A 23,188-nucleotide genomic window follows, 5' to 3' on the forward strand; every position below is an offset into this window, starting at 1 on the left:
ATGAGAAAAAGACTAGTACAGGGCAGGGAAAGGAAGGGGGGAGGATGGATGGCTCCATTGAAAACCAAAACAAGGTTGAGTTTCCCTTAAATGTTCAAACTTTGCATACAAAAAAGTTGCAAAAAGGTTAAGCATGTGAATTTCCAAGACTTTATCAGGATGGCAAATGTCAATCATGTTTTACTGTTTGAATGTGGGCTTGGGATGTGCAGGATAGTCACAAGTTAATGCAATATATTCATTAGCTACTGTTCAAAGGGATATAAAAAAACAAAAGGCACGCAGCTTATTCTACGTCACTTTGCAGCCTACATCATCAGCCAGCTCAGCGCTTAATTGTCTCATTTGCAATATGGAATACACTAACATCACTGATATTCATGACGTGCCACTCTTGGAGGAAATACAGACAAAAAGAGATATGATTCTGGACCAATAAAGAAACCTTGTGCTAATGAAGCAAGTGGAAAGATCAGACAATCAGACAAAATTGCCTTTTTCTTTTTTTGCTACCCAGTTTGACATGGCGTCATATGTTTGGAGAGGATCTGATTTGTGCAAATGATCATGTGAACCATAGCGACTCATGTTCAGTCAACTCAATTTAGCAAGTTTTCAGAGAAGAAGAAGTCAGTAGAAACAGAACTCAGCAGTGACTCAACAAGGTGTCATAAAGATTTCCAAGGTGAACGCTGTGTTTTCTCGTGTGAAAACACCCGAATGAGCGAGCTTAATGAGATTGTCAAAGGGTATTTTCATGGTTGTGGCAAAGACACTTGCCAAAGAAAAAATAATTCTGTATTTAATTAACTCTCTATTGAAGTCTCTTTAAAGGGGCCATGTGTAAGATCAGGCCAGAATTTTTGTTAAAAACACTCAACAAATTTGTCAGGATCCCTGTCTGACCCGTTGTGTATTACCTCTGTTTCCCCTGATCTCCTCTCATGTGTTCTGTCATTCCCCTGTTTGTTATTGTGTGCCATGTGCTCTGTGATTTTCCTCTGCCTCCAGACACCTCCAATGGCCACACCCCTGATTAGTGCGAAGCTGCGGACACTCCAGCCGATTACCTCCTGCAGGCTGACACACCAGACTCTTATCCCACTAATCATCCCCCTGGCACTATATCAACCCTGGTCCTGCAGTCTTGGGTTGTCAGTCCGTACCGTCTCTCATCTGCTTCAACCCCGTACCGTCTTTTGCCTCGGTATTCCGCTACCGCCGTCTGTAAATTCCCGTTGACGATTCCTGTGCTAATCTCTCTCCTCTCTGCTACGGGTGTAGAGTACCTGTTAATCTGCCTGCCACGAGACATCACACCGTCGATCTGCCCGACCTCCGGTGTCGATCCACGGGAATTGCACCGTCTATCTGCGCGTCCTCCGGTGTCGATCCACGGGAATCGCACCGTCTATCTGCGCGTCTTCCGGTGTCGATCCAAGGGAATTACACCGTCGATCTGCCTGCCCTCCGGTGTCGATCCACGGGAATCACACCGTCGATCCATCCTGCAATTCTGTGTCGGACCACGGGCTCCACACAGCCAGTTCTATCATCGGTCCGGTATAAATAAAATCTCTTTATACCGTATTCTGTGTCGTGTGGTTGCTGTTGGGTCCTGAGCCTGAACTCCTGTGACAAAATGAACATTTTTGATGTACATTAACATTACTTTTTACGTTTTATCAAAGACGTCTATGTATTTTGTTGCAGAGATATCTACTGTAATATCACTCGTACCTGGAAAGGCGATAGTGTCATTGTAGCGTCCAGGCTGCACTCAGTCCAACATGAGAGGACTAAGAAGTACCCTGGCGCTTGTCAATAGTACGTCCGTGGACATTTTGATTTTCTATTGGATTAAATCAGAAGTGAAAACGACACACGGCCTCACTTCGTCCTCTCCTCCGCCAGGAGACTACTCTGCCTGGAGACCTTCAGCTTGAATTCAGTTCCCATTAATCTTGCTCACCGACTATGAGAAAGAAAAGTTTACAAATATTTTGTATATGTATATTTTCTCTTTTTGTAAAACAACCAAGTTTACCTCCACTATTTCACGCTTGTTACTGTGGACGTTTTAATGATCCCGGCTAGTATAAATAAGCACCTGCACTTTCTCCAACAATTGATGTGACTTTGTGCCAAGCAGCACTTTTTTGGGGGGAATCTGTAATCCTGGACATAATGGTCATAGAAAAGAGGAATCCCGGGGACGAAAGTGATCTCCCCCGCTGATATTTAACCCAACCTGGTGATGACTAATTTTCCAAAGCATAATTTTTTAAATTTTTTTACAAACATCACTTTGTAACCATTCAGGTCACAACAAGTCTCATGATACAATGACAGACAGAAAGCGAAAGGTAAAGACAATTTTTCTATTAAGTTTCTTTCCATAGTGTTAACAGATACTTCTAATAACAATCTGCGCCTGTCATTTGCCAAAACGAACACTTTTAGTTGATGTTTTTTGACTGTAAGGAATTGCTCTGGACTACATCGCAGCCCGTTTAGCAGCTGCAGTCTGCGGCGTTCTCCCTCAACACTGGACCAATTTCAAAAACTGTTATCCTCATTAATCACTTAGACACAAAGACATAAGAAAACAGGGTTGAGGTTGAAAGATGACGAAGTTGCTTTTTAAAACCTCTTGAACCCTAGGCCTATTTTTAGCCCTGTGCTCTAAAATGTCCTACCCTTACGCAAAGGGGCTTATCTCGCTAACTACAAGGTCTATTTGAATAATTTAAATGGCAAAATAACACATAAATGTGAGTTTTGTTAATATGTGTACATATCATTGTATATGTTACTGGTAAATGCTAAAACGAATGTTACACACAGCTCAAATTGAACATTTTCAGGTTCGCCTTTTTTTGTGCCTAAAAAGCACTTTTATTCATTTTAAATGATGCACAGGCCTAAACTCTCCCAAATCATATCAACATGTCAGCAGTCCTTTTAAAAAAAGAATTGGCTTTGATAGAGTGAAGTATGCCTGAGAAATCAATGCCTGTGTACAGGTCAGCTTTGGTCAGCCAACGTCAATTCTGATTTTGGAAGGCGCACATATCGCTGTCTTATTGTAGTTTTAAATACTATATATCTATATATTTCACTTCTTTTATCACTAATAGTGTTCAATCTATCTAATACAGAAGTTTGGCATCATTTTGAGAGCCTGGGCTATATGAAAACTTGTAAAATATGGCTCATTTTCGTCAGAATTTCAGTTTTACGTGATGTATTTGAACCTAGTACAGCCTGTGATCGGCCGATTTGCGCAATTCCCACAGATTTGAACCCGGCAGTGTAGTCATTGGTTCTTTGAGTTGTTTACAGAATTTTAAGCCAATAAAATCGAAAACTGTGATCCGCCCCCATGGGTCAAACCCATTGGCCAAAACTGAAATTATTACTCATTCGGCATAGAAGCTCGTCAGAGACTCCGTTTTTTTAACAGCAGAGGAGAGAGACATGGCGAAATGGCGGCACGGATTAATTTTTTTTTTTTGGGGATTCAGGAAACATCTAAAAGGTACGGAGCGTTTCAATGTTTATGATGATGGGCTGAGTTGATATCTGTGGCAGATCAATAGTAACTTTCTAACGGTTTAAAGTACAATAATTTTGAGGCGATAGTTCGATGCAGTTTGTTCTCCTCGTGCTCCTGGATATGAAGTGTGTCTGTGAAAGTGCCGTAGATCGCGGCTGGGATCGATAACGGTGAATATTGCTCGCCTTCTCCTGGCAAGAAATAGGTGAAATTGTGGTAGTACTTGTAGTACCTTGAAGTACTTTGTGTATAATATATATATGTTTTGGAGTGATTAAAATAGGTTACATGGTCCATTTGATCAGAATCTCTTCGTCATGTACGTTTTTGAAATATTTTAAAATATCATTTCATTCGTTCTCAAAAGTGATTTGTACTACATGTGTACACTCTTCGCCCCCCCTCTAGCAGAGATGGGCAAAAATACATCAAAATGTATTTTGATACAAAATACAAAATACTGGTGCCAGAAAATGTAACAAAATACATGTATTTTGTATTTAAAATATAGGAAATACTTTTTTCTGGATTTTCTGTTTACTCACAATTTGGTATAGCAGAGCATTCCGATTTGGGTTATAATGTACACAAAGCTCTAGTGAACCCCACAAACAGGAAGAACAGTCACAGAATGTTAGTGTAACTAAGCAAAGCTATTGAAAGACAACAACTTGATTATGTATATATATATATTTTTATTAATGGGACTTAACAGCCCATAAACGTTGGTTTGTATCAACAAGAAAATATTCATCACATATGACATACAAGCTCCCAATCTCCCTCTTCCTATAGCTAGCTACTCCACTGATAAGCTAACTTGCTAAACACTGGCTATGCACTAGCCTAGACAGCATGCTAGCGTCATTAGCATGTTAGCATCGATCGCTAGCTTGATATTATAACCATCACCATGTATATACAATAGGCTATGTAGCCAGACCCAGACATAAATTATACATCAAGCTAGTTGACATCTGTCACACTCAGATACAATATTTAACTTGACAGATAATCCGTTGAACTTGAAGATCTGAAGACTGAACTCGTGAACTATTTTTTGATTCTGGAGAAAGTATTTTGAGTATTTTAAATACAAAATTACTCCACTCTAAAGTGTTTTGTTACAAATTACGTTAGCTTTTTAATCGGCCTTATCAAATACAAATTACAAAATACTCAAAAGTAATTAAAATGCGTATTTGAAATTCAAGTAATAGAAATACTGCCCATCTCTGCCCTCTAGTCCCCCATTTGGGGTACTCTCGGGTTCAAGTAGTTGGCTTTGGTAAACAGCAATGTAGGGTGCTGAGGACTAATCAGATATGTTCTCCCTTACAGATCAGCCCCCTGGTCTCCTGCATTATCTGACGACAGTCCTGTCTTCTACAAAATTGCCTTCCCATACAACTAAAATGTCTCACTTTAAATTGTTTCCAGATAAACGACTGCGCTTCAGAGGCCTAGAATATCTCCTGTTATAAACATGTCATATTATATTCAAAGGAGTCTCTGCTGAAGTTCTGCCATGGATTGCTGGATGATGCTGCTATCAGTAATCAGTGTCCCCATCATACCCCAGTTGCCCAAACATGGTCAGTTCCTTTGACCAGACATCAAAGCTCCCCTGGTTGCCTGTCGGTTGGTGTGTGTGGATGTCTGCGATCTGATATTTGTGTCAGAATTGGCTGTTCAAAAGAAAATATTTTCTTTCACATATTTGTCGCTGTGCTCAAAAAAACGTATGAGTTATTTCCACGCTGGTGTTCGCCAACTCGAGAACAACATGAACACACACAGGACACACATCTCCTTCCCGGCCAGACTCAACTCTTTCCCCCTTGTCTGGTCTCCTCTACTTGCCCCCTTTCTTCCTCCCTCCCACCCTTTGTCACTCTTTCACTTCCCACTGCATCATTGGTGAGGCCACGTGCTCTCTGTTTATCATCGGCAAGGGGAGGGAGATAGAGAAAGAGAGACGAATCTCTCTCTCATTTCGTTTAGTCCACCCACAGACGCACACATACTCTGCAACGTCCACTATTCCAATCCTTAGCAGCTTGAGAGACACTCACACGGACACTGGGAGCAGAGAACAGCTAAACCCGACCGTACCGACTGGAAAAGATCTCTACTCCACTACAGGTACAGTAAAGCTTGATCCGTCTGGAGCATGATTTGTTTTTTTTGTCTGAGAATGTGTGAAAATGTGTTTTTGTACCCCCCCCCAAAAAATCAAGGCTCTAAAACTCTTTGTGAAGCTGACACAAGCAGAATATTTTTTCTCCGTCTGAGAAATTTGGATTTAAGCTTCAATATGCTGCAGCTGTTTAGGAGGATGGAGGATGGTAAAAGGAGGACAAGAGTTTTGGCACATTGTGTGTGTGTGTGTGTGTAGCCCTGCTGCTTTATACTTTAATTCAACCCCCACCTCCTTCCCATTACACACACACACACCTCCCATCGCCAGCCTCTGCAATGGAGTGAATAGCACGTCGGCAGGTTGAATTTATTGTCCCTGCAGAAAAAAAAGGAAAAAAAAGTACACCATTTACACTACAGCCGTTGCCTATGAACACAACTAAAAAGATCATGTTTGTGCTGAAAGGCATATTGTCTTGATACTTATATTTACAGTGAAACTTGGTTGGTGTGTTGAAGTGGCTGCTTCTAGAAAAAGTGTTTTCATTCTCAGTAAACACCACAGTCTAAAGGGGCATGTATAGAAAATAGTGTTTGGTTTCTGAATGCTGAATCTACAGTACAGTAGGTGGCAGTCATAAAAGATGATTGAATTGCAGGCTTGTGCTAGCAAGCAGTGTGGCGAATCTGCTTTCATTAGCTGAATGCTGCTGAAAGACTGAAGAAAATGTAAGACTTAAAAGACATAGGATTTAAGTCATTTTTGTGAATTGTAACATATTGGAACTACTACTAATAAACCTCATAAGTCTCAAAAATATATATATATATTTTTTAAAGGGACTGTCTGGGTCAAACCAAAACTAGACTAGATTAAGGAGATGTTATGTTGCATCCAGTGGCGGGCCGTGGATTTTATACCTGGGCCTTCAGTGCTGTTCTACACTTCTAATAACCTCATTATGACGTCACAGCTACGGGTTATTATTTGTTTTGTGTAAAAGCCGCATATTCACATAACACTGCAACATTTGACAAATTAAATAAAATGTTACATGAAGTTCAACACCTAGCATACAAAACACGAAATGCAGAGTGCAGATACATGAATACGAGCATGACGGGACGCTGCGTCATTAACGGACAATACAGTCCAAATCAATGTAACACAATGACAAACTCACAAGAGCAGTCGCATATATTCATATGACAACAAAGCTACAAATCAATCCAGCAGACCTGCAGGATCCACTCATTCCACCACCAAGAGCACGAGCCATTCAAATATTATTCATAAAAACGCCACGATTGACAAATGAACAGTAGTAACTGTAGAGGTAAACAAACAAACTTCACTTACCAAATGCTGTTCATCCTCCTTTCTTTGTTGACAAGAAGTCCTTCTCGTTTCATCGACGCCAGCGATGACAGTCGAGCCTCCCCAGTTGTATTTCGCCGGTCGTCGTCAGTCTTCCTCCGCTTGTCGGTTGTCCGTCTTCCGCCGCCGGTCGGTGGTCGTCTTCGACCGCCGTTCGGTCGTCGTCTTCGGCCGTGGACCGGCGAAGGGCGGGCCGCGGTTGTGGAGCTGTTTCCCTGCGAACGTGGTCGTTGAGTTGTAGATCCACTCGAGTTGCTCCAAAAGTACCGACGCTCAGTTAAAATGAAACACATTCCCAGCCATAACATGTGCAACGCTTCTCCGACGCTCCATACAAATCCTTTTCCTGGCTGGTCAGGGCTGCTAGCTGTGGGGTCATTTCTTACTGTGTCCAGTTTGTTCGGAAATGTCCTTAAGAAAAGCGTTCCCAGCAACTCCGCCACTATGTCCGTTTCTCCTCCTCCTTCCGCCATTTGATGTTAAAAAAACAAAGCTAGGTAAAAAAAACATAATTTGCCATAATTTCTTCCATATCATTCCACTTGACTGCTACAACCTAAGTTCTGCTAGCAAGCATTAGTTTCACTTTAGTCACGTGCTCGCCCACTGACCAATCACAGCACACTATGCACCTTGTGGCAGAGCTGCACCTAGATTCTGAGCTGCAGTAATGCTGACTAGCTGTAGGCCTGCAAACCGCTCGCGTCTAAGAATCTCAAACTAAAGATCTGATTGGTTGAACACTATGTCAATCTACAATATCGTCCCCATTCACTTAAACTGCACATGGAGGCACTGGTGAGTCTGCAGGCCTGGGGCCTCTCTTCTACCTAGAGACACAGAGGTGAACTCTGATTGGATAAAAGCTCTACTTAAAACAAGCTGCACTGGAAGCAGAGCAACTGAGGAGCACAGTAGCTGTGCAATGAGAAAATAAGATAATGGAAAACATTTTTTTATAAATTATAATACACATAAGAAAAAATTAAATGTATTTAAGAAAAAATATTAAATTATAAAATAGCTATAACTTTGTGATTCTGTTTAGGCCAGCAGAGAAGGCTTTGCAGGCCCTGACGGCCCACCACTGGTTGCATCCCACTCAAAAGCTTCCCACTGTAATAGCAACATGCTGTATGTCCCATTTTTTTTTGGTCCTCTTCCGTTGGAGAACTCTGCTCCTCTTATCATCTCCTGGCAAGAAGTGTTTTCACATTATTGGGTGAATTCACAAGGAACGGCACCATAGATTGCGCTTCACTTGAAACCGCTATCTGTCCCATCTCAATGTCCCATTCACAAAAGATAATGTGCTAATGATATTACAGCGTAAACACGCCCACAAATATTGGCATTTGAATGCATTTAGCTGTTTTTTTGTAGAGGGAAGAAATTCATTTTTTTATTTGTTTATATAACAACCTTATTTTCCATTCAACTTTTGCTATTTTCTTTTCTCATCTATTCTAAAACAATATTTTATTTATTTATTTTCATGAGAAATCTGTCATTGCATCCTGAAAATATCCCAAAATAAACGAGTTTGATTGAACACCCGTTAGCGCTTCAGCTACCACCAGCTCTCTGAAGACGCAAATAATTTCACTGTAACTGTGTTCGAGTATTAGCACTGATCTTTGTGAATTGGACTGCAATTTTGTCTGGATTTGACTTCATTTAAATATGTGTATATTTTATTTGGCAGCAATTGCACTTTTCTGCCCTTTTGTCTGATTCGTGCAAGTTTAGTGTCCCTAAAAGCAACTCAATCCTTTAGTGAATTTTTTAACGCCATGAAACCTATTGGCTTTTTTCACTGCTGCGCTGCTCTATCAGCACATGTAACCAATGAAGCCGAGCCTGTCTTGCCTTTTGGAGTGGGTCTGTTTCTCAGCTCGGGGTTTATAAATAGATTTACAAAGAGCAATACACTACTGCTGTTGTTCCTACATGAGCTACTGCATAACGAAACAGTCTGTCTTGACAGTCTGGTCATTCACCATAACTGGGCCAATGAAAGACAGCTGAAGCTAGCTAACCCCCCCCCCCCTTCCAAAAATATCTATCAGGGCTAACTAGCTAGTTAGCTAATTTTTGCTTTCTGACTGGAATGTGAGCTCAACAGCACGACTGTATTTCCTAAATGTTGAAAGTTGTTAAAAGACTGTTAAAAAAGTGTTATCAGTGTTCCAGATATTTTCCTACTATTGTTGCATTTCATTTACCTCGGGAATTGGAAATAGGAGCTTGCTATGACGTCACACCAGAGTTGACTGCGTTCCAGTATAACAAGTCAGAACACCTAATGGGGTTTGCTCCAGTCAGGTTAGCTATTATTAGAATTACCAGTTGATAACGACACATTACGGCAGTATTTTGAGCATACAAACGCCACAACTGATAGGAGTTGGACAGTACTGTAAGTATGATTTATGGAGACACATGTAAAGACAGAGGTGCTAATAAACACCATGTATGTTCAGTGTTGGTAAGGTTCATTCAAATTTCAGATTCAGAAAGCCGGCTTCAGGTGGTGTTCTAGTTGAAATTTTTCGACTGGGAAATCAGAAATTCTGATTTCCCTTTCCAAATTGAATGCAGCATATATTTTTATGTTTTCAGTTTTACTTAAATGGTAAAGAGGCAAAAGGTAAGGTTTCAACTGTCCTTTAGAATAAACTGGTGTTTTCATATGATTCATATAGATGCTGATAAATACTGGTGAGTCATTGATTAAGAGGTTTCAGAGATTTCGGGTGTGTAAGGCTTTCTCTGTGTTTCTGGTTCTCTCTGTTTTGGAACAACTCTTCTTACTCCTCGGAGTCCAAAGACCCCACTGTCACCACCTCCAACCCCCCTCCCACCCACCCAGTGGCATTTTCAACAATGAAGGCTGGCACTGCAAGTGGGCCACTGGAAAAAAGCAATGTTGTTATCACCGTGTTTTGCATGCTGATTTGCTAGATGCTTCTTTTGGATCTCTGCTCTAATTAGTTTCCTTGTCTATTGGGAAATGGGAATACAGTAGAATACATGTGAATTACAGTCTGTGTTGTTGGACTTCTTTCTGGTCACCATAACAGCCAGTTAATGCAACTTTAAATACCTGACACTGGATCTGTTATTGATTATAAAATCTAATAACTAGATTAGCTTCAATCACACAACAGTCTTCTATTAAATGTTAACCTTCACATTTCTCTCCCCGGCAATTTCCACAGGATCCTATTCATCTCTGCCTCCTACCTAATGATACCTTCTGTCTGCTCTGTGTAGTTTTATTGCATGGAGTCTCCTCAAATAATTCTGTGAATCTTATTACTACCTTTGCACCTGCAATGCACCAACACCAGTACAGTAGACCTTGTCTCTTGTATTTTATACCCACTGCTAGATGGGGCCTGGATTGTTTTGGAACTTCCCTCCCAAGGCTGGCTGCACGGTTCCACAGAGCCTCCTGCAGACCATGTACGTAGGACCCTTGAAGCCACTGTACCTACCTACATACCAGTGCTGCACAGGTCCCTCCTTTATCCAGCCTGTGCGGACTTATCTATGACATTTTCCGTCCATCCGTTCCATTCTGTCAATCAGTCAGTCCTGTGTTTCACATATTCATTCTGCAGCAGCGGCGCAAAAGCCCACAGATCCAACGAGAACTCATTGTCTAGTTGTTAAACAGACATGCAACAGGATGAGTAGTCATCTGACAAATATCTATTTAGAAATAATTTCTAAATAATTTCTGTTATGTATCAATCAATATATCAATAATGATATCTTTGAATCAGCTTTTCCAAACCTCTTGAGAGGTTGAGAACATGTATAAGCCCTCTTGTGAGTTTGTTGATAATGGCATTATCTACCGTTGTGAGTTGATAGAAATATGCACAGGAAGTCAAATGCAGAAGAGAAAAAAACAGTGTCTCTTTAGTCACCAGCTAAACCTTACTTATAGGCATGAGAGCTACAGACCACAGTTAAAAATTAGCTTGGGACATGTGTAGTTACATTTCGCTTCTAGAGAACAACCAATTTGTTTCCCATTTTAATTAGTTTAAAAAGTGGCTGCTCTGATTCAGATTTTTTCAGTAATTGATCAAGTTTGTGATAACATTTGAGAACAGGATTACCAATAACTATGTTGATCTCAAATAATTTTTTTGGTCCAATGTTCAGTCCCACGTTTCCTTGTAGGCCAAGGAACCAATCCAACCTGTTTCCTAGGTGACAAACCATTGTCACCCGTGCATTGGACAAAACTCCTGGAACTCTCTAGCATGTCCTTTCATCACACATACACAACATTTTTTTCTCAATGTATGTGTTATCTATTGGTGTCGCCGATCACCTTTGAGATGCCTGCCTGTGTGATTGTCTGAGTCACCCTGCAGGGAACGGGATGTTCCACACATCTCTGCATGCACTTAGCACATATTTGTTATGGAGTGTCAGTGTGTATGCAATAGAGTTCATCTTCAACTCAGCAACTGCAATAACGAGTAGTATATCTGTGGTGAAAATGAACACCTTGGTAAATGTTCATTAACGTGTCAAAAAAGACAAATGTACTTTCTTTGTGTTTAGTGATCCCTGCAGGAGAAAAAGTTGCCATGGTCCGAATGTGTTCAGAGCAAGAGTGGATGTCATGATGTGTAAAGTGAAGGCCATCAATTCATTACGTGAATGCTGCTGCTGACACATTATTGAATGTCTCTGCTGTGGTCACTAATGGAGGATATCTATACAAATGGAGGGAGGCACACCGGAGGCAACAGTGTCATATGTGGATGTCCTCAAGATGAGTCATTTGCAAGTTAAATTGTTATTCATGAGAAAACTGTATGCACCTTTCTATCAGCAAAAAAATAGAAAGAGATTTGAAATGTCGCTGGTACTGAAAATAGAAATCTCTTAATAACTGAATGTGCATTAGTTAGTGGGTTATTTGTACAGAACAAAAATAGCAGCCTGGCAAGGATCATAATCCATCAGTCTAAAAATAATACATGTGGTGTGTTTTTGTACCACCTCCTCGTATTCCCCTCAGTGTCTGTGAGGTATAACAACCGGAGGAAAACTCTATCTGATGTTAGCAATATCTACTGCATCAATAGCATAATGAGATGTAAATAGTACAATAGTGGTGTCTGGTTATTCAAATGGTTCTGATTTGTTTTGCAGTGTTTGTGAATTCCTACTCCTGGTGAAAGGAATTGTATTTGTGGTGGTGAAGCGGAAGCATTTGACTTTCCAGAAAGTGAAAGTATTACTCTGAGACCTCAGATCTCCTATAAATACAGTTTACCACAAGAAACCGTCTTACGCTGGGATAACACCAGCAGCGACAGCAAATTGGGCCAGGGGCGTAAAGTGGTGGAGCCAATGGCCACTTCCCAACTTCCTACCCTCCTACTTCTGGCGCCCTTACTTGGACCGCGCCCACCTTCGAACTCAACCTTCATTTTGATCTAGACTACACAGCTGTAAAGTTTCATGGTGCCCAAATGGGCCAGGGGAGTAAACTGGTATGGGGCAATGGCCCCTTGGCCCCCCTTGATCAGACAACGATCAAAACCAGAAGTACTATGGCTACAGCTATATTTCTATGGAGTTAGGTAAAAAAAGTACAATACATCATCTTGTAATTCAGGTTAATCAACTCTTTATTTATTTTTCACTTTACATCTCTCTTTATTTTCTGTAGGGTTTTGCAATTTTCATCAAGATCTATTCTAATATTCCTCTCTGAGGTACCCCTTAATCCCTCAACATGATTTGGTTTTAGCTCCAGTCACAAATAAAATACAAGACAAACACTACTGTTGGGGTGCTGGGTTGTGACCTGTTTTCAGTGAACACTGTTATAAAGCCATGTGTCTCTGTAGGAAGTGACTGCAGTTTGCCCGGGAAACCATTCATCCACTTAGCATGCTCCACTGAGCTTTGCTCCTCGACATCTGGCTCTCCGTTTGGTTCAGGAAGGAGTCCGGCAAACACTTGCCCCTCCCCTCAGTGTACTGCCACACACTGTTCACCCGTCTGTCCTGCTGGCATCCACCCTGCAGCCCTGTGGGCGGACTACAGAAACACACCCACTAGAATGGACATTTAGTTACATTTTTTACTAATCCTGGTGGCCGACCCAATTGTGCCATTCAGCTTGAGCCAAATAAATATAAGTCATGGTGTGTGAATGTTGGTAAATAAGACTATGATGTAGTGTTTGGCTGTGGTTAGTGGCCTTTGCATAATGGTAGATAAGATGTTAATATTTCAACACCTCAGCATGACACAAATAATCAGTGATGTACAGCAGTGTGTGTACTGGTAGTTCCATCAACGGTAAACCAAACACTCCGTATAAAACAATATAAGTGAGCTAACTAAAAAACAGTGATGTAGGCAACCAATTGACTGTAGAGCAAATTAAAACCCACTCAAAAACAAGCGGTGATGCATGCAATTTATCTGCTCAAAGTCCTGGTACAACACTTCATATAATCTTGACATAATACACATAATACACTGCAACACACAAACAATATTGGAACTCACCAAGCTTAGCAGTACAAATCAAAACAAACCTATTTTTTAGGCCTCTGCTCAGAAATTGCATACCCATACAAAAAAGAGTATATCTCTGCAACCACAAGGTATATTTGAATAATGTTGGTGTTATAATAAAAGGAACACTGGTGAGATTTGTTCAGATGTGTAAATATCAGTATATATATTACTGGTTAAGGGTAAATGAAGATAGGACACAGCACAAATTGAAAAGTTTCAGGTTCGCCTAAAAAAGAAAAGCACTTACAGGATTATTATTTCTTTGGAATGATGCAGCTGCAGGTCTAAACCTCTCCTAAATCATAGCACAATATGTGAACAGTCGCTCTGCAAAGTTTGACTTTGATAAAGTGAAGCAGAACAACATTAGAGAGGTTTTAGTACAGCATTGGTAATGTGTCCCACACAAACATATCCATATTTGGATTGTTGGGATCTCTAGGTGGAGCTCATGTGGCGAGTCAGTTAGTTTGATGTTATGATGTAGATCATGGGTTAACACAATGTTGAAGATAACAGCTACTGTAATATAATTTCAGATAATTTTGCTGGAAGACAGGATTGCGCAGGTTTCCAGCATCAGTACAAGTTATCTTACAAAACTTAACTCAGTGCCTACCAATTTGCTGGACAAAGTCCCAGCTGTGAACAAGTGGTGCAACGGATCATGAAACTCACGGATCGGATCCAAAATCGGATCACTACAAAAGAAAAAAGGGAGCAAATCTTTTAGAGATTCCTGATCATGTTGTTTTGCCGCTGATACTAATTGCAGATCATTGATGATCCATATTGGCAGATACAGATCCCTTTGTTTAATTATAGCAGCTGGTCTACAAGGCTTCAGGCTTTTTTGCCACCATCCCAAACATCATTTCAACCTCTCTGAAATCAGTGTAAACCATCACAAATTCTTATGTTATTCTTTTCATTTGTTATAGTCATTTATATATTTTTTTCATAAAAATTCAAATGATTTGGAAATAAAAGATTGCTTGAGATTAAAACACATCCTGTCATGAATAGTTTTATTGATGTATTATAAGCTGTTAAGAGCTAGTGTTAACAGGTTATAGTTCTCTCTAAGAGGGAATTTGTTTATGTTATTGTGAAAACATCTTCAAACAACTGGATTTATTCAAGTTTATCACCAACACTACATATTATTAGACCACTTTACTAGCTCTCCTGTCAATTTCAACACGGATTGGTTATTTACAATGTAACATTATCATAAATAATCATAAATACCGATGTCCTGATCGCATATTTTACTGAACATTGGTGGATAACGATGTCATTAGAACTTTATTTCACACTGTGATGGTCAACTTGGACGTCAGTGGGCTTCACTTTAATCACACCTGCTCACTCTGGTGCCAACTCTTTATCGAACCAACACACTCCTTCAAAGCTGGGAACATATTTTTGGTTATACATCAGAGCAGGATTTAGTTAAGTTATGCATGAAATTATTCTTGGCATGCTGGTTGTCGTCACTGCTGATGCTGATAAAAATATCCAGACATTCAACTCAAAATCTAACTTTTCTAACTAGCTTATTTCTTACATTGTATTTCCACTTTTAGATCAGTATAAAAAATAATGTCACATATTTTTCCAATACCAAATATATAAATCACAAATGTAATTGTATGTAAAGTTATGCTCAGTGCAATAACCTGTGCCCCACTGTTATTTATTACAAAAGTGAGAATACAGAACTTTTGAAAGAATAAATAACCCATTCTTTTTCAATAAAGTTTTTACTAGGAACTTTCATTTGTGTCAATTTTGGTGGCCCCTGTGGACGAAAGTGTTTCTAAAGGGACAATAGTCCTTTTAGAAAACCTCTCATTTGACTTTAGCAAGGTCTTACAGTCTACTCTGCTCAGTCCTGGTTCTCCCTTGACTCCCTTCTCCCTCCCTACATGGGCCCAGCAATATGGCCTGGGTCTCCAGCAGTGTAGTGTTGGCTCCCAGTGGGGAGCCCCCCCCCCCCCCCGTGTTCCGGTTCACTTTATGCGGTCACTCGTTAACATTAAACCCGAACACCGGCGGATCTGGTTGCAGGTTGTTTTTAACTCAAAGTAGAATGAGGTGATTTCTTGGTGATAATAACTTGAAACATGAGGCCCAGATACTGATGAGATGATGAGGTCAAAGAGCTTAAGGAAGAGGAGGCTGTTTGTGTAGCGCAGCTTGAAGCAGGGCTGAGATGTGAAGGAGCTGGGCCTGGATAAAGGTGGAGCTGGGTCTGGATAAAGGTGTAGCTGGGCCTGGATAAAGGTGTAGCTGGGCCTGGATAAAGGTGTAGCTGGGCCTGGATAAAGGTGGAGCTGGGCCTGGATAAAGGTGGAGCTGGGCCTGGATAAAGGTGGAGGTGGGCCTGGATAAAGGTGGAGCTGGGCCTGGATAAAGGTGGAGCTGGGCCTGGATAAAGGTGGAGGTGGGCCTGGATAAAGGTGGAGCTGGGCCTGGATAAAGGTGGAGCTGGGCCTGGATAAAGGTGGAGGTGGGCCTGGATAAAGGTGGAGCTGGGCCTGGATAAAGGTGGAGGTGGGCCTGGATAAAGGTGGAGCTGGGTCTGGATAGAGGTGGAGGTCTACACAGACGTGAGTACAGCTTCCTGCTGTCACAGTGTTTTAAACACATTGATAAGGCAGGGTATGCTAAATGCAGCCTCTGCTCCAAGGAGATGAAGTACAGCAACAAGGGCTCACGTGTCCTCTCATCACACTGCAGACACTGTTCACTGTGATGACCACAGACAGTGGACTTGCAGTTAATCATGGTTTTACTCTTGATAAACTACCTTAGCCAGAGTAGATTATCATTTTAATTTAAATAATTGAACTGGATTGAATGCATATTAATTGCAAATAGAAGATTGACCACAATCCTAACAGCTGTACAGTAACAGTATAATTAATATGAAGACGTACAGTAATGAAAACTATCACTTTATTTGTACAGGCGATGGTTCTCGCTACTCTTGCTTTGTTTTTATATGACTAAAAATGTTAAAGGTTAATAATAATAGAGCTGAAATACTGATTAATAACTGAATAATAAATTAGTTTTTTTGCTTAAAGTAAATGTTTTATCACTTAATTTTCTTCTCAGAGTTCACCAGAATGCTACATTTTAAAGCTCATATTTAAAATAGAATTCTCCTGATATGTGTGAGCATATGGCTCACACATATCAGGAGAATTTTATTTTAAATCTGCACTCATTTTGTTTTGTTTTGCACAGGTTGCACGTTATTGTTGTTTTGAAAAGATATGCAGTGTAAAACTCTTTATTGCCAAATATTTGAACTTGTTTTGTTTAGTTTTTCACAGGTTGCACTTTATTGTTATTATCAGAGGTATCAGATTGTTTTGAATGCGGGGCTCACCACATCAGTCATGGTGCTGATAATCGTAAAGCGTTTATACCTTTAATCTGTCCTGTGTGGTGCCAATTCTGCCTTTGCTGCTTTCCTACTAACCCAGTATGAAATGTGATTGTTGTAAACGTGACAATACGAAGCAGACGAAAGCACACATGATAACACAGAAGATGTGTAATCTTGACAAGTTGGTGTCATAAGATGGTGGGAAAATATACGTGTACCGTTGAAAAGAAAAGCATTGAGGAGAAGGTGAGCAAGACTCAATGGGACTAAGCTTGGTTGTCATAGCAACCCTTTCTGGGCAGAATGAAAAGAAAGGAGTAAAGGAGTGAGAGAAAAGGAAAGAGGACAGGTCTATTTTGTTCTCCTCAACAAACTGCAGTGAAGTAGACTGTTTTCTCCCCAAACTAGAAAAAGGGACTGCTTGTTCTGAGAGAAAAAGCTCTTTTTTTTGGTCGTGTTCCTTCGTGAAAGAGAGAACATAGTAAACAGGCCTGTAAATAACTTCTCACCCACTGACACTTTGGCTGCCTGACCACAGTTGGTTGAGGGATGAAGAGAGGCTTTGAAGAGAGGCTCCCCACTGTGGCGAGTGGACTGTGATGGCCACATGCCACTTCAGCAACACTCACTTGCTGTACTAAGCAATGTGTGTACTGTAAGTTCCATTAACAGTTAGCTGTTAGCCAAACACACTGTTAGCCAAACACAACACTAAAAGTGAGCTGAGAGTGACTGTTTCCCCCACTGTGTTTCAGGGCACAGAGTAGCACCTGGGGGTTCGACAATGCACTCAGCTGTATTAACACTATTGCCCCCTACAGGCCGTGGGACGGTTAAGACTAGTGAGTGAGGAGTCAGCAGGCATTCAATAAAATGCCTGTTTTGAGAATGTTTTTAGGAATGCAAGACTAGCTGTGGACAGGCAAGGAGGTGCACACTCACTAACGGACACTAATGCAACAGATCGTATGATCCTCCTGTAAGAAATAGTATATGTTAACTGGGTATACATGATATGACCAGGTCGGCATGAAACAATGTGCATTGTTGAATTTCATGAAATGTTTATTTATTTTTTAACCCAAGTTTTTAACATCGAAACATATTAAAATGTACAATAGAATATAAAAGAATATAAAAAGTTTTGCCTAAACATAGCCTCAACCGTTTCACATCGTAAAATGACAGGTGAAAAAACTAATATGCGTTAAGACACGCGGAAATGTCATGCTACTTATACTTCCCGTGAGATTGTGTGGGTTAGGCAACTGAAAGACTTTGTTAAGATTATGGTTAAGGTTAATAAAAATGTGAATATGAATTGTGGATCTGTGACTGTTAGGAAAAATTCAGCCGTGGTAACAATCATTAAACTGGACATTTATTCTTGCAAGAAGGAGCCAGAGTTGATTCACATACAGTATACATGGATCAAGTCTGCTCGGAGATCTGTCCCCGAGCCTCGGATATTTATACTAAGTAAACATACAGTGTCACAGGCAATACGTCACAAAAGGATAACACACACGAATTGCCTTCATACAGCATATTCTAAGTATCTGGAGTACAAAGGTCTCTTTTATAATCGGAAGACGCCATGAAGTATTGACGCCGTCTACAACTTTATTTACCATTACAAGCAGTGCTGCGTGTTCTTTCGGATAGACTAAACAGCTGTGGCGCTTAATGTCAGAGGATGTTCACACAACGAGGATCACATAAGGACACCAGACTTTGTAAGCACACTTATTATTAGTCATTTAGATTTTCCCCAAAAGTAACCCAACGCAAACTCCGGTCTCCTGTGTGAACATCGGATGCCCATCCACCATCACGACCTCCACACCCTGACTTTACACCCCGCTAGATATTGGTCACATCATTTCCTGCATTGACGCTGAACAATGGCACTGGGCCTAAACCCTTAGTTGCAGAGTCAGACTGAAACAATTACTCATAATCACTAATATCAGAATCAGAAACAATTTATTGTCAATGTATGTTGCACATACAAGGAATTTGTCATGGCGGGTGTGGTGTATAACATTAATAAACAATCAACAACAATCAACACCGTGCAAGAAATAGAAACATATTAAAATGTACAATAGAATATAAAAGAATATAAAATAAAATAAAGTGCACAACAAACAGACTGCCGATGGGAAGAAACTGTTGTGTGGCACGAGGTCAGCCTCCTGCCAGATGGAAGGGGCACGAACAGTTTGTGTCCAGGGTGAGAGGGGTCGGCTACAATCTTTCTTGCTCGATTCAGGGTCCTTGAAGCGAACAAGTCCTGGTGGGACGGCAGATTGCAGCCAATCACCCTCTCAGCTGAGCGAATGATACGCTGCAGTCTGCCCTTGTCCTTGGCAGTGGCTGCAGCATACCAGACCGTGATGGAGGAGCAGAGGATGGACTCAATGATGGCTGTGTAGAAGTGCACCATCATTGTCTTTGGCAGGTTGAATTTCTTTAGCTGCCTCAGGAAGTACATCCTCTGCTGAGCCTTCTTGGTGATGGAGCTGATGTTCAGCTCCCACTTGAGGTCCTGGGTTATGATGGAGCCCAGGAAGCGGAAGGACTCCACCGCGTCAACGGGGGAGTCACACAGGGTGATGGGGGCAAGTGGGGCTACGTTCTTCCTGAAATCCACAACCATCTCCACTGTCTTTAGAGCGTTGCGCTCCAAGGTGTTCAGATTGCACCATGTCACCAGATGGTCAGTCTCCCACCTGTAGGCGGACTCATCCCCACCAGAGATGAGTCCAATGAGGGTGGTGTCATCCGCAAACTTCAGGAGCTTGACGGACTGGTGACTGGAGGTGCAGCTGTTGGTGTACAGGGAGAAGAGCAGAGGGGAAAGAACGCATTCTTGGGGGGAACCAGTGCTGATGGTCCGGGAGGCTGAGATGTGCTTTCCCAGCTTCACGTGCTGCTTCCTGTCAGACAGGAAGTCTGTGATCCACTTGCAGGTGGAGTTGGGCACGTGCAGCTCAGAGAGCTTGTCATGCAGCAGAGACGGGATGATGGTGTTAAAGGCAGAGCTGAAGTCAACAAACAGGATCCTGGCGTAGGTTCCTGGGGAGTCCAGATGCAAGATGAAGTGAAGGGCCATGTTGACTGCATCGTCTACAGACCTGTTGGCTCTGTAGGCGAACTGCAGGGGGTCCAGGAGTGGGTCAGTGAGGGTTTTTAAGTGCGACAGGACAAGGCGTTCAAAAGACTTCATGACCACAGAGGTCAGGGCGACGGGCCTGTAATCATTAAGTCCTGTGATCCTTGGTTTTTTGGGGACGGGGATGATGGTGTAGGCCTTGAAGCAGGCTGGTACATGGCATGTCTCCAGGGAGGTGTTGAAGATGTCTGTAAACCAGTGGCGGGCCGTGTATTTCATACCTGGGCCTTCTGTGCTGTTCTACTGAGCTATGGTTATTTGTTTCTAGGGGTGCAACAATACACGTATTCATATTAAACCGTTCGGTCCGAGGCTTACGAGCCGAACAATATGTTGAATAATACTAGTGCATTTGGGAAATGCAGAAGCTTAAATTGTGGGAAATATAATGTTTTCGGTGGACTGCGCTCACGTAACAGACAACGGGCTGTGAGACCTTTTGAACCCGGAACAATAATAAAAAACAGCTGAAGCACCGCATGTACTAAGCAATGTGTGTACTTTATTAAATTATTAAATTATAAAATAGCTATAACTTTGTGATTCTGTGTAGCTGGACCTGACGGCCCACCACTGCTGTAAACAGCGGAGACAGCTGATCAGCACAATGCTTCAGGGTGGCGGGGGAGACAGAGTCCGGGCCGGCTGCTTTGCGGGGGTTCTGTTTTTTAAACAGCCTGTTGACGTCTCTCTCCAGAACAGAGAGAGTCGTCAGTGGGGAAGGGGTTGGGGGTGATGGGATGGGTGATACAGAGGCATGAGCCCCTGCTGAGCTGGAGGAGGGGGGCCTGGTGGTCGGGCTGGTTGATGGAGCCGTAGGGGGTGGGGTCAGGACTGTCCCATTGTCTTTCAAACCTACAGTAGAACTCATTCAGCTTGTCTGCTAGGCATAGGTCGTTCATGGAGTGGGGGATTTTAGGTTTGTAGTTAGTGATCTGTCTGAGGCCTCTCCAGACAGAAGCAGAGTCACTTGCTGAGAGCTGGTGTTGCAGTTTCTCAGAGTACAGTCGTTTAGCATCTCTCACCGCCTCACTAAACCTGTATTTTGCCTCTTTATACAAGTCCTTGTCCCCACTCCTAAATGCCTGATCCTTGTGCAGCCTTAGCTGTCTGAGTTCTGCTGTAAACCAGGGTTTGTCGTTGTTGTAACTCACCCTGGTGCTTGTTGGAACACAGCTGTCCTCACAGAAGCTGATGTATGATGTCACAGCTTCTGTGTACTCATCTAAACTGTTTGTAGCAGTCCTGAAAATATCCCAGTCTGTACAGTCTAAGCACGCCCGAAGATCCTCCATGGCTTCACTGGTCCACTGCTTGAGTTTCCTCACCACAGGTTTACAGAGCTTTAATTTCTGCCTGTATGCAGGAATCAGATGGACCATGACGTGGTCAGAGAGTCCCAGTGCAGCACGAGGGACGGCGTGATAAGCCCCGCTGATTGTGGTGTAACGGTGGTCTAAAATGCTCTCCTCTCTTGTTGAGCATTTGATAAACTGTCTGTATTTAGGGAGTTCATGGCTGAGGTTTCCTCTGTTAAAGTCACCAAGGACAATAACTAAGGAGTCCGGGTCGGTCCGCTCCACACACAGTATCTGTTCGGCACCGACCAGTATGAATGAAGCGAACTCACGGGGGGAGTAAAAGGGTTTACAGTTTATGATAAAGGATTCCAGATCAGGAAAACAGTGTTGGAGAATCACTGCCACATCATTACACCAGCCACTGTTGGAGTAGAAACAGATCCCTCCACCCTTCGATTTGCCGGAGAGCTCCATGTCGCGGTCTGCTCTGAACAGCTGGAAGCCAGCCAGCTGGAACGCAGAGTCCGGTATCGATCCACAGAGCCAGTTCTCAGTAAAACACAAAACGGAGGATGAAGAAAAGTCTCTGTGTTTCCCCACCAGTAGCTGAAGTTCATCCAGTTTGTTGCACAGTGAGCGAACGTTGGAGAGAAATATGCCCGGCAGCGGTGTACGAGATCCACGTGTGCGGAGACGCACAAGCGCTCCGGAATGTTTCCCTCTCCAACGGCGTTTCACTGCATGCGTGAGAGCACCTTTGACTAGAATATCCAGTAATTCCACAGAAGTTAACAGAAAAGTTGGAAGTAAGTCTGTTGTTCCCCTGATGTTTATGAGCTCATCTCTGGTGAAAGAGCTCCGGGTATCGCAGCAGAAAACAGTATTTACAACAAAAACAACACAAAACATTAAGCACCAACACACCGAGGCAGCCGTCACCGGCACCTTGAATCTTCTATGCACACCTCCACTTCGTCTGTGGCCGACTGTGACTCAGTGCTAGAGCAGGTCGTCCTTCTATCAGAGGATCTCCGACTCTGCTAGTCCATGTCAATGTGCCCTTGGTCAAGAAACCTAACCCCAAATTACTCCCACTGGGCTGTACGTGAATGGGTATGAATGTTCCTTAGTTTTGATGGGCAGGTCGCACCTTGCATCGGAGCCCCTGCCATCAGTGAATGAATGGGTGTGAATAGGTGAATGACATGTTGTATAAAATTACTTTGAGTGATCAGAAGACTAGGAAGGCAAGGCACTGTTCAAGTACAAGACCATTTACCATCTACCTCTTCTGACATCTCCAGATTGTGTTGCATCAATAGTTTATAATCTTCCAATCTTAATGTTCGCCTGGTGGGTGTGCTTGAGGAAACTTTAAGAAATTATTTTATAGGGACAATGACTCCAGCAAACTCTATAGGATCTGGCTAGGCTTTTCAAGAAAAAGGGTCACAGTTATTAAAATGTTTTGGAATCATCCTCCCAGGACAATAAATGCTGTTACCCTGTAATTGTTGAGACTTTTTGCTGCAGAACAAAGTGTTGAACAGACTAAACTATCAAATTGACCATATTTAAAAGACCAGGAATTCACGCACTTTGTAGACACTAACAGGAGACATACAATAACATACACATTCTAAACTACATGTATCAA

At 42.0% G+C, this 23,188-nt stretch overlaps 1 protein-coding gene across 5 annotated transcripts in view; it reads left to right on the forward strand.

Annotated features, from left to right (window-relative positions):
- The first annotated feature begins 5,565 nt into the window (after positions 1-5,565).
- The window catches only part of ndrg4 (NDRG family member 4), a 60,307-nt gene continuing 42,684 nt past the window's right edge, over positions 5,566-23,188 (forward strand). For 3 of the 5 annotated variants that reach the window (XM_079162330.1, XM_079162331.1, XM_079162333.1), the window contains exons 1-2: positions 5,586-5,704; positions 10,474-10,547. In XM_079162330.1, the coding sequence (XP_079018456.1) occupies positions 10,474-10,547 (74 nt within the window). In that variant the 5' untranslated portion in view covers positions 5,586-5,704. Of the gene's footprint in view, positions 5,705-10,473; positions 10,548-23,188 lie in introns of all 5 variants that reach the window. The other 2 variants (XM_079162332.1, XM_079162334.1) reach the window with 1 other exon arrangement.

Source organism: Pholis gunnellus (assembly GCF_910591455.1).
Source record: "Pholis gunnellus genome assembly, chromosome: 7".
NCBI lineage: Eukaryota > Metazoa > Chordata > Actinopteri > Perciformes > Pholidae > Pholis > Pholis gunnellus.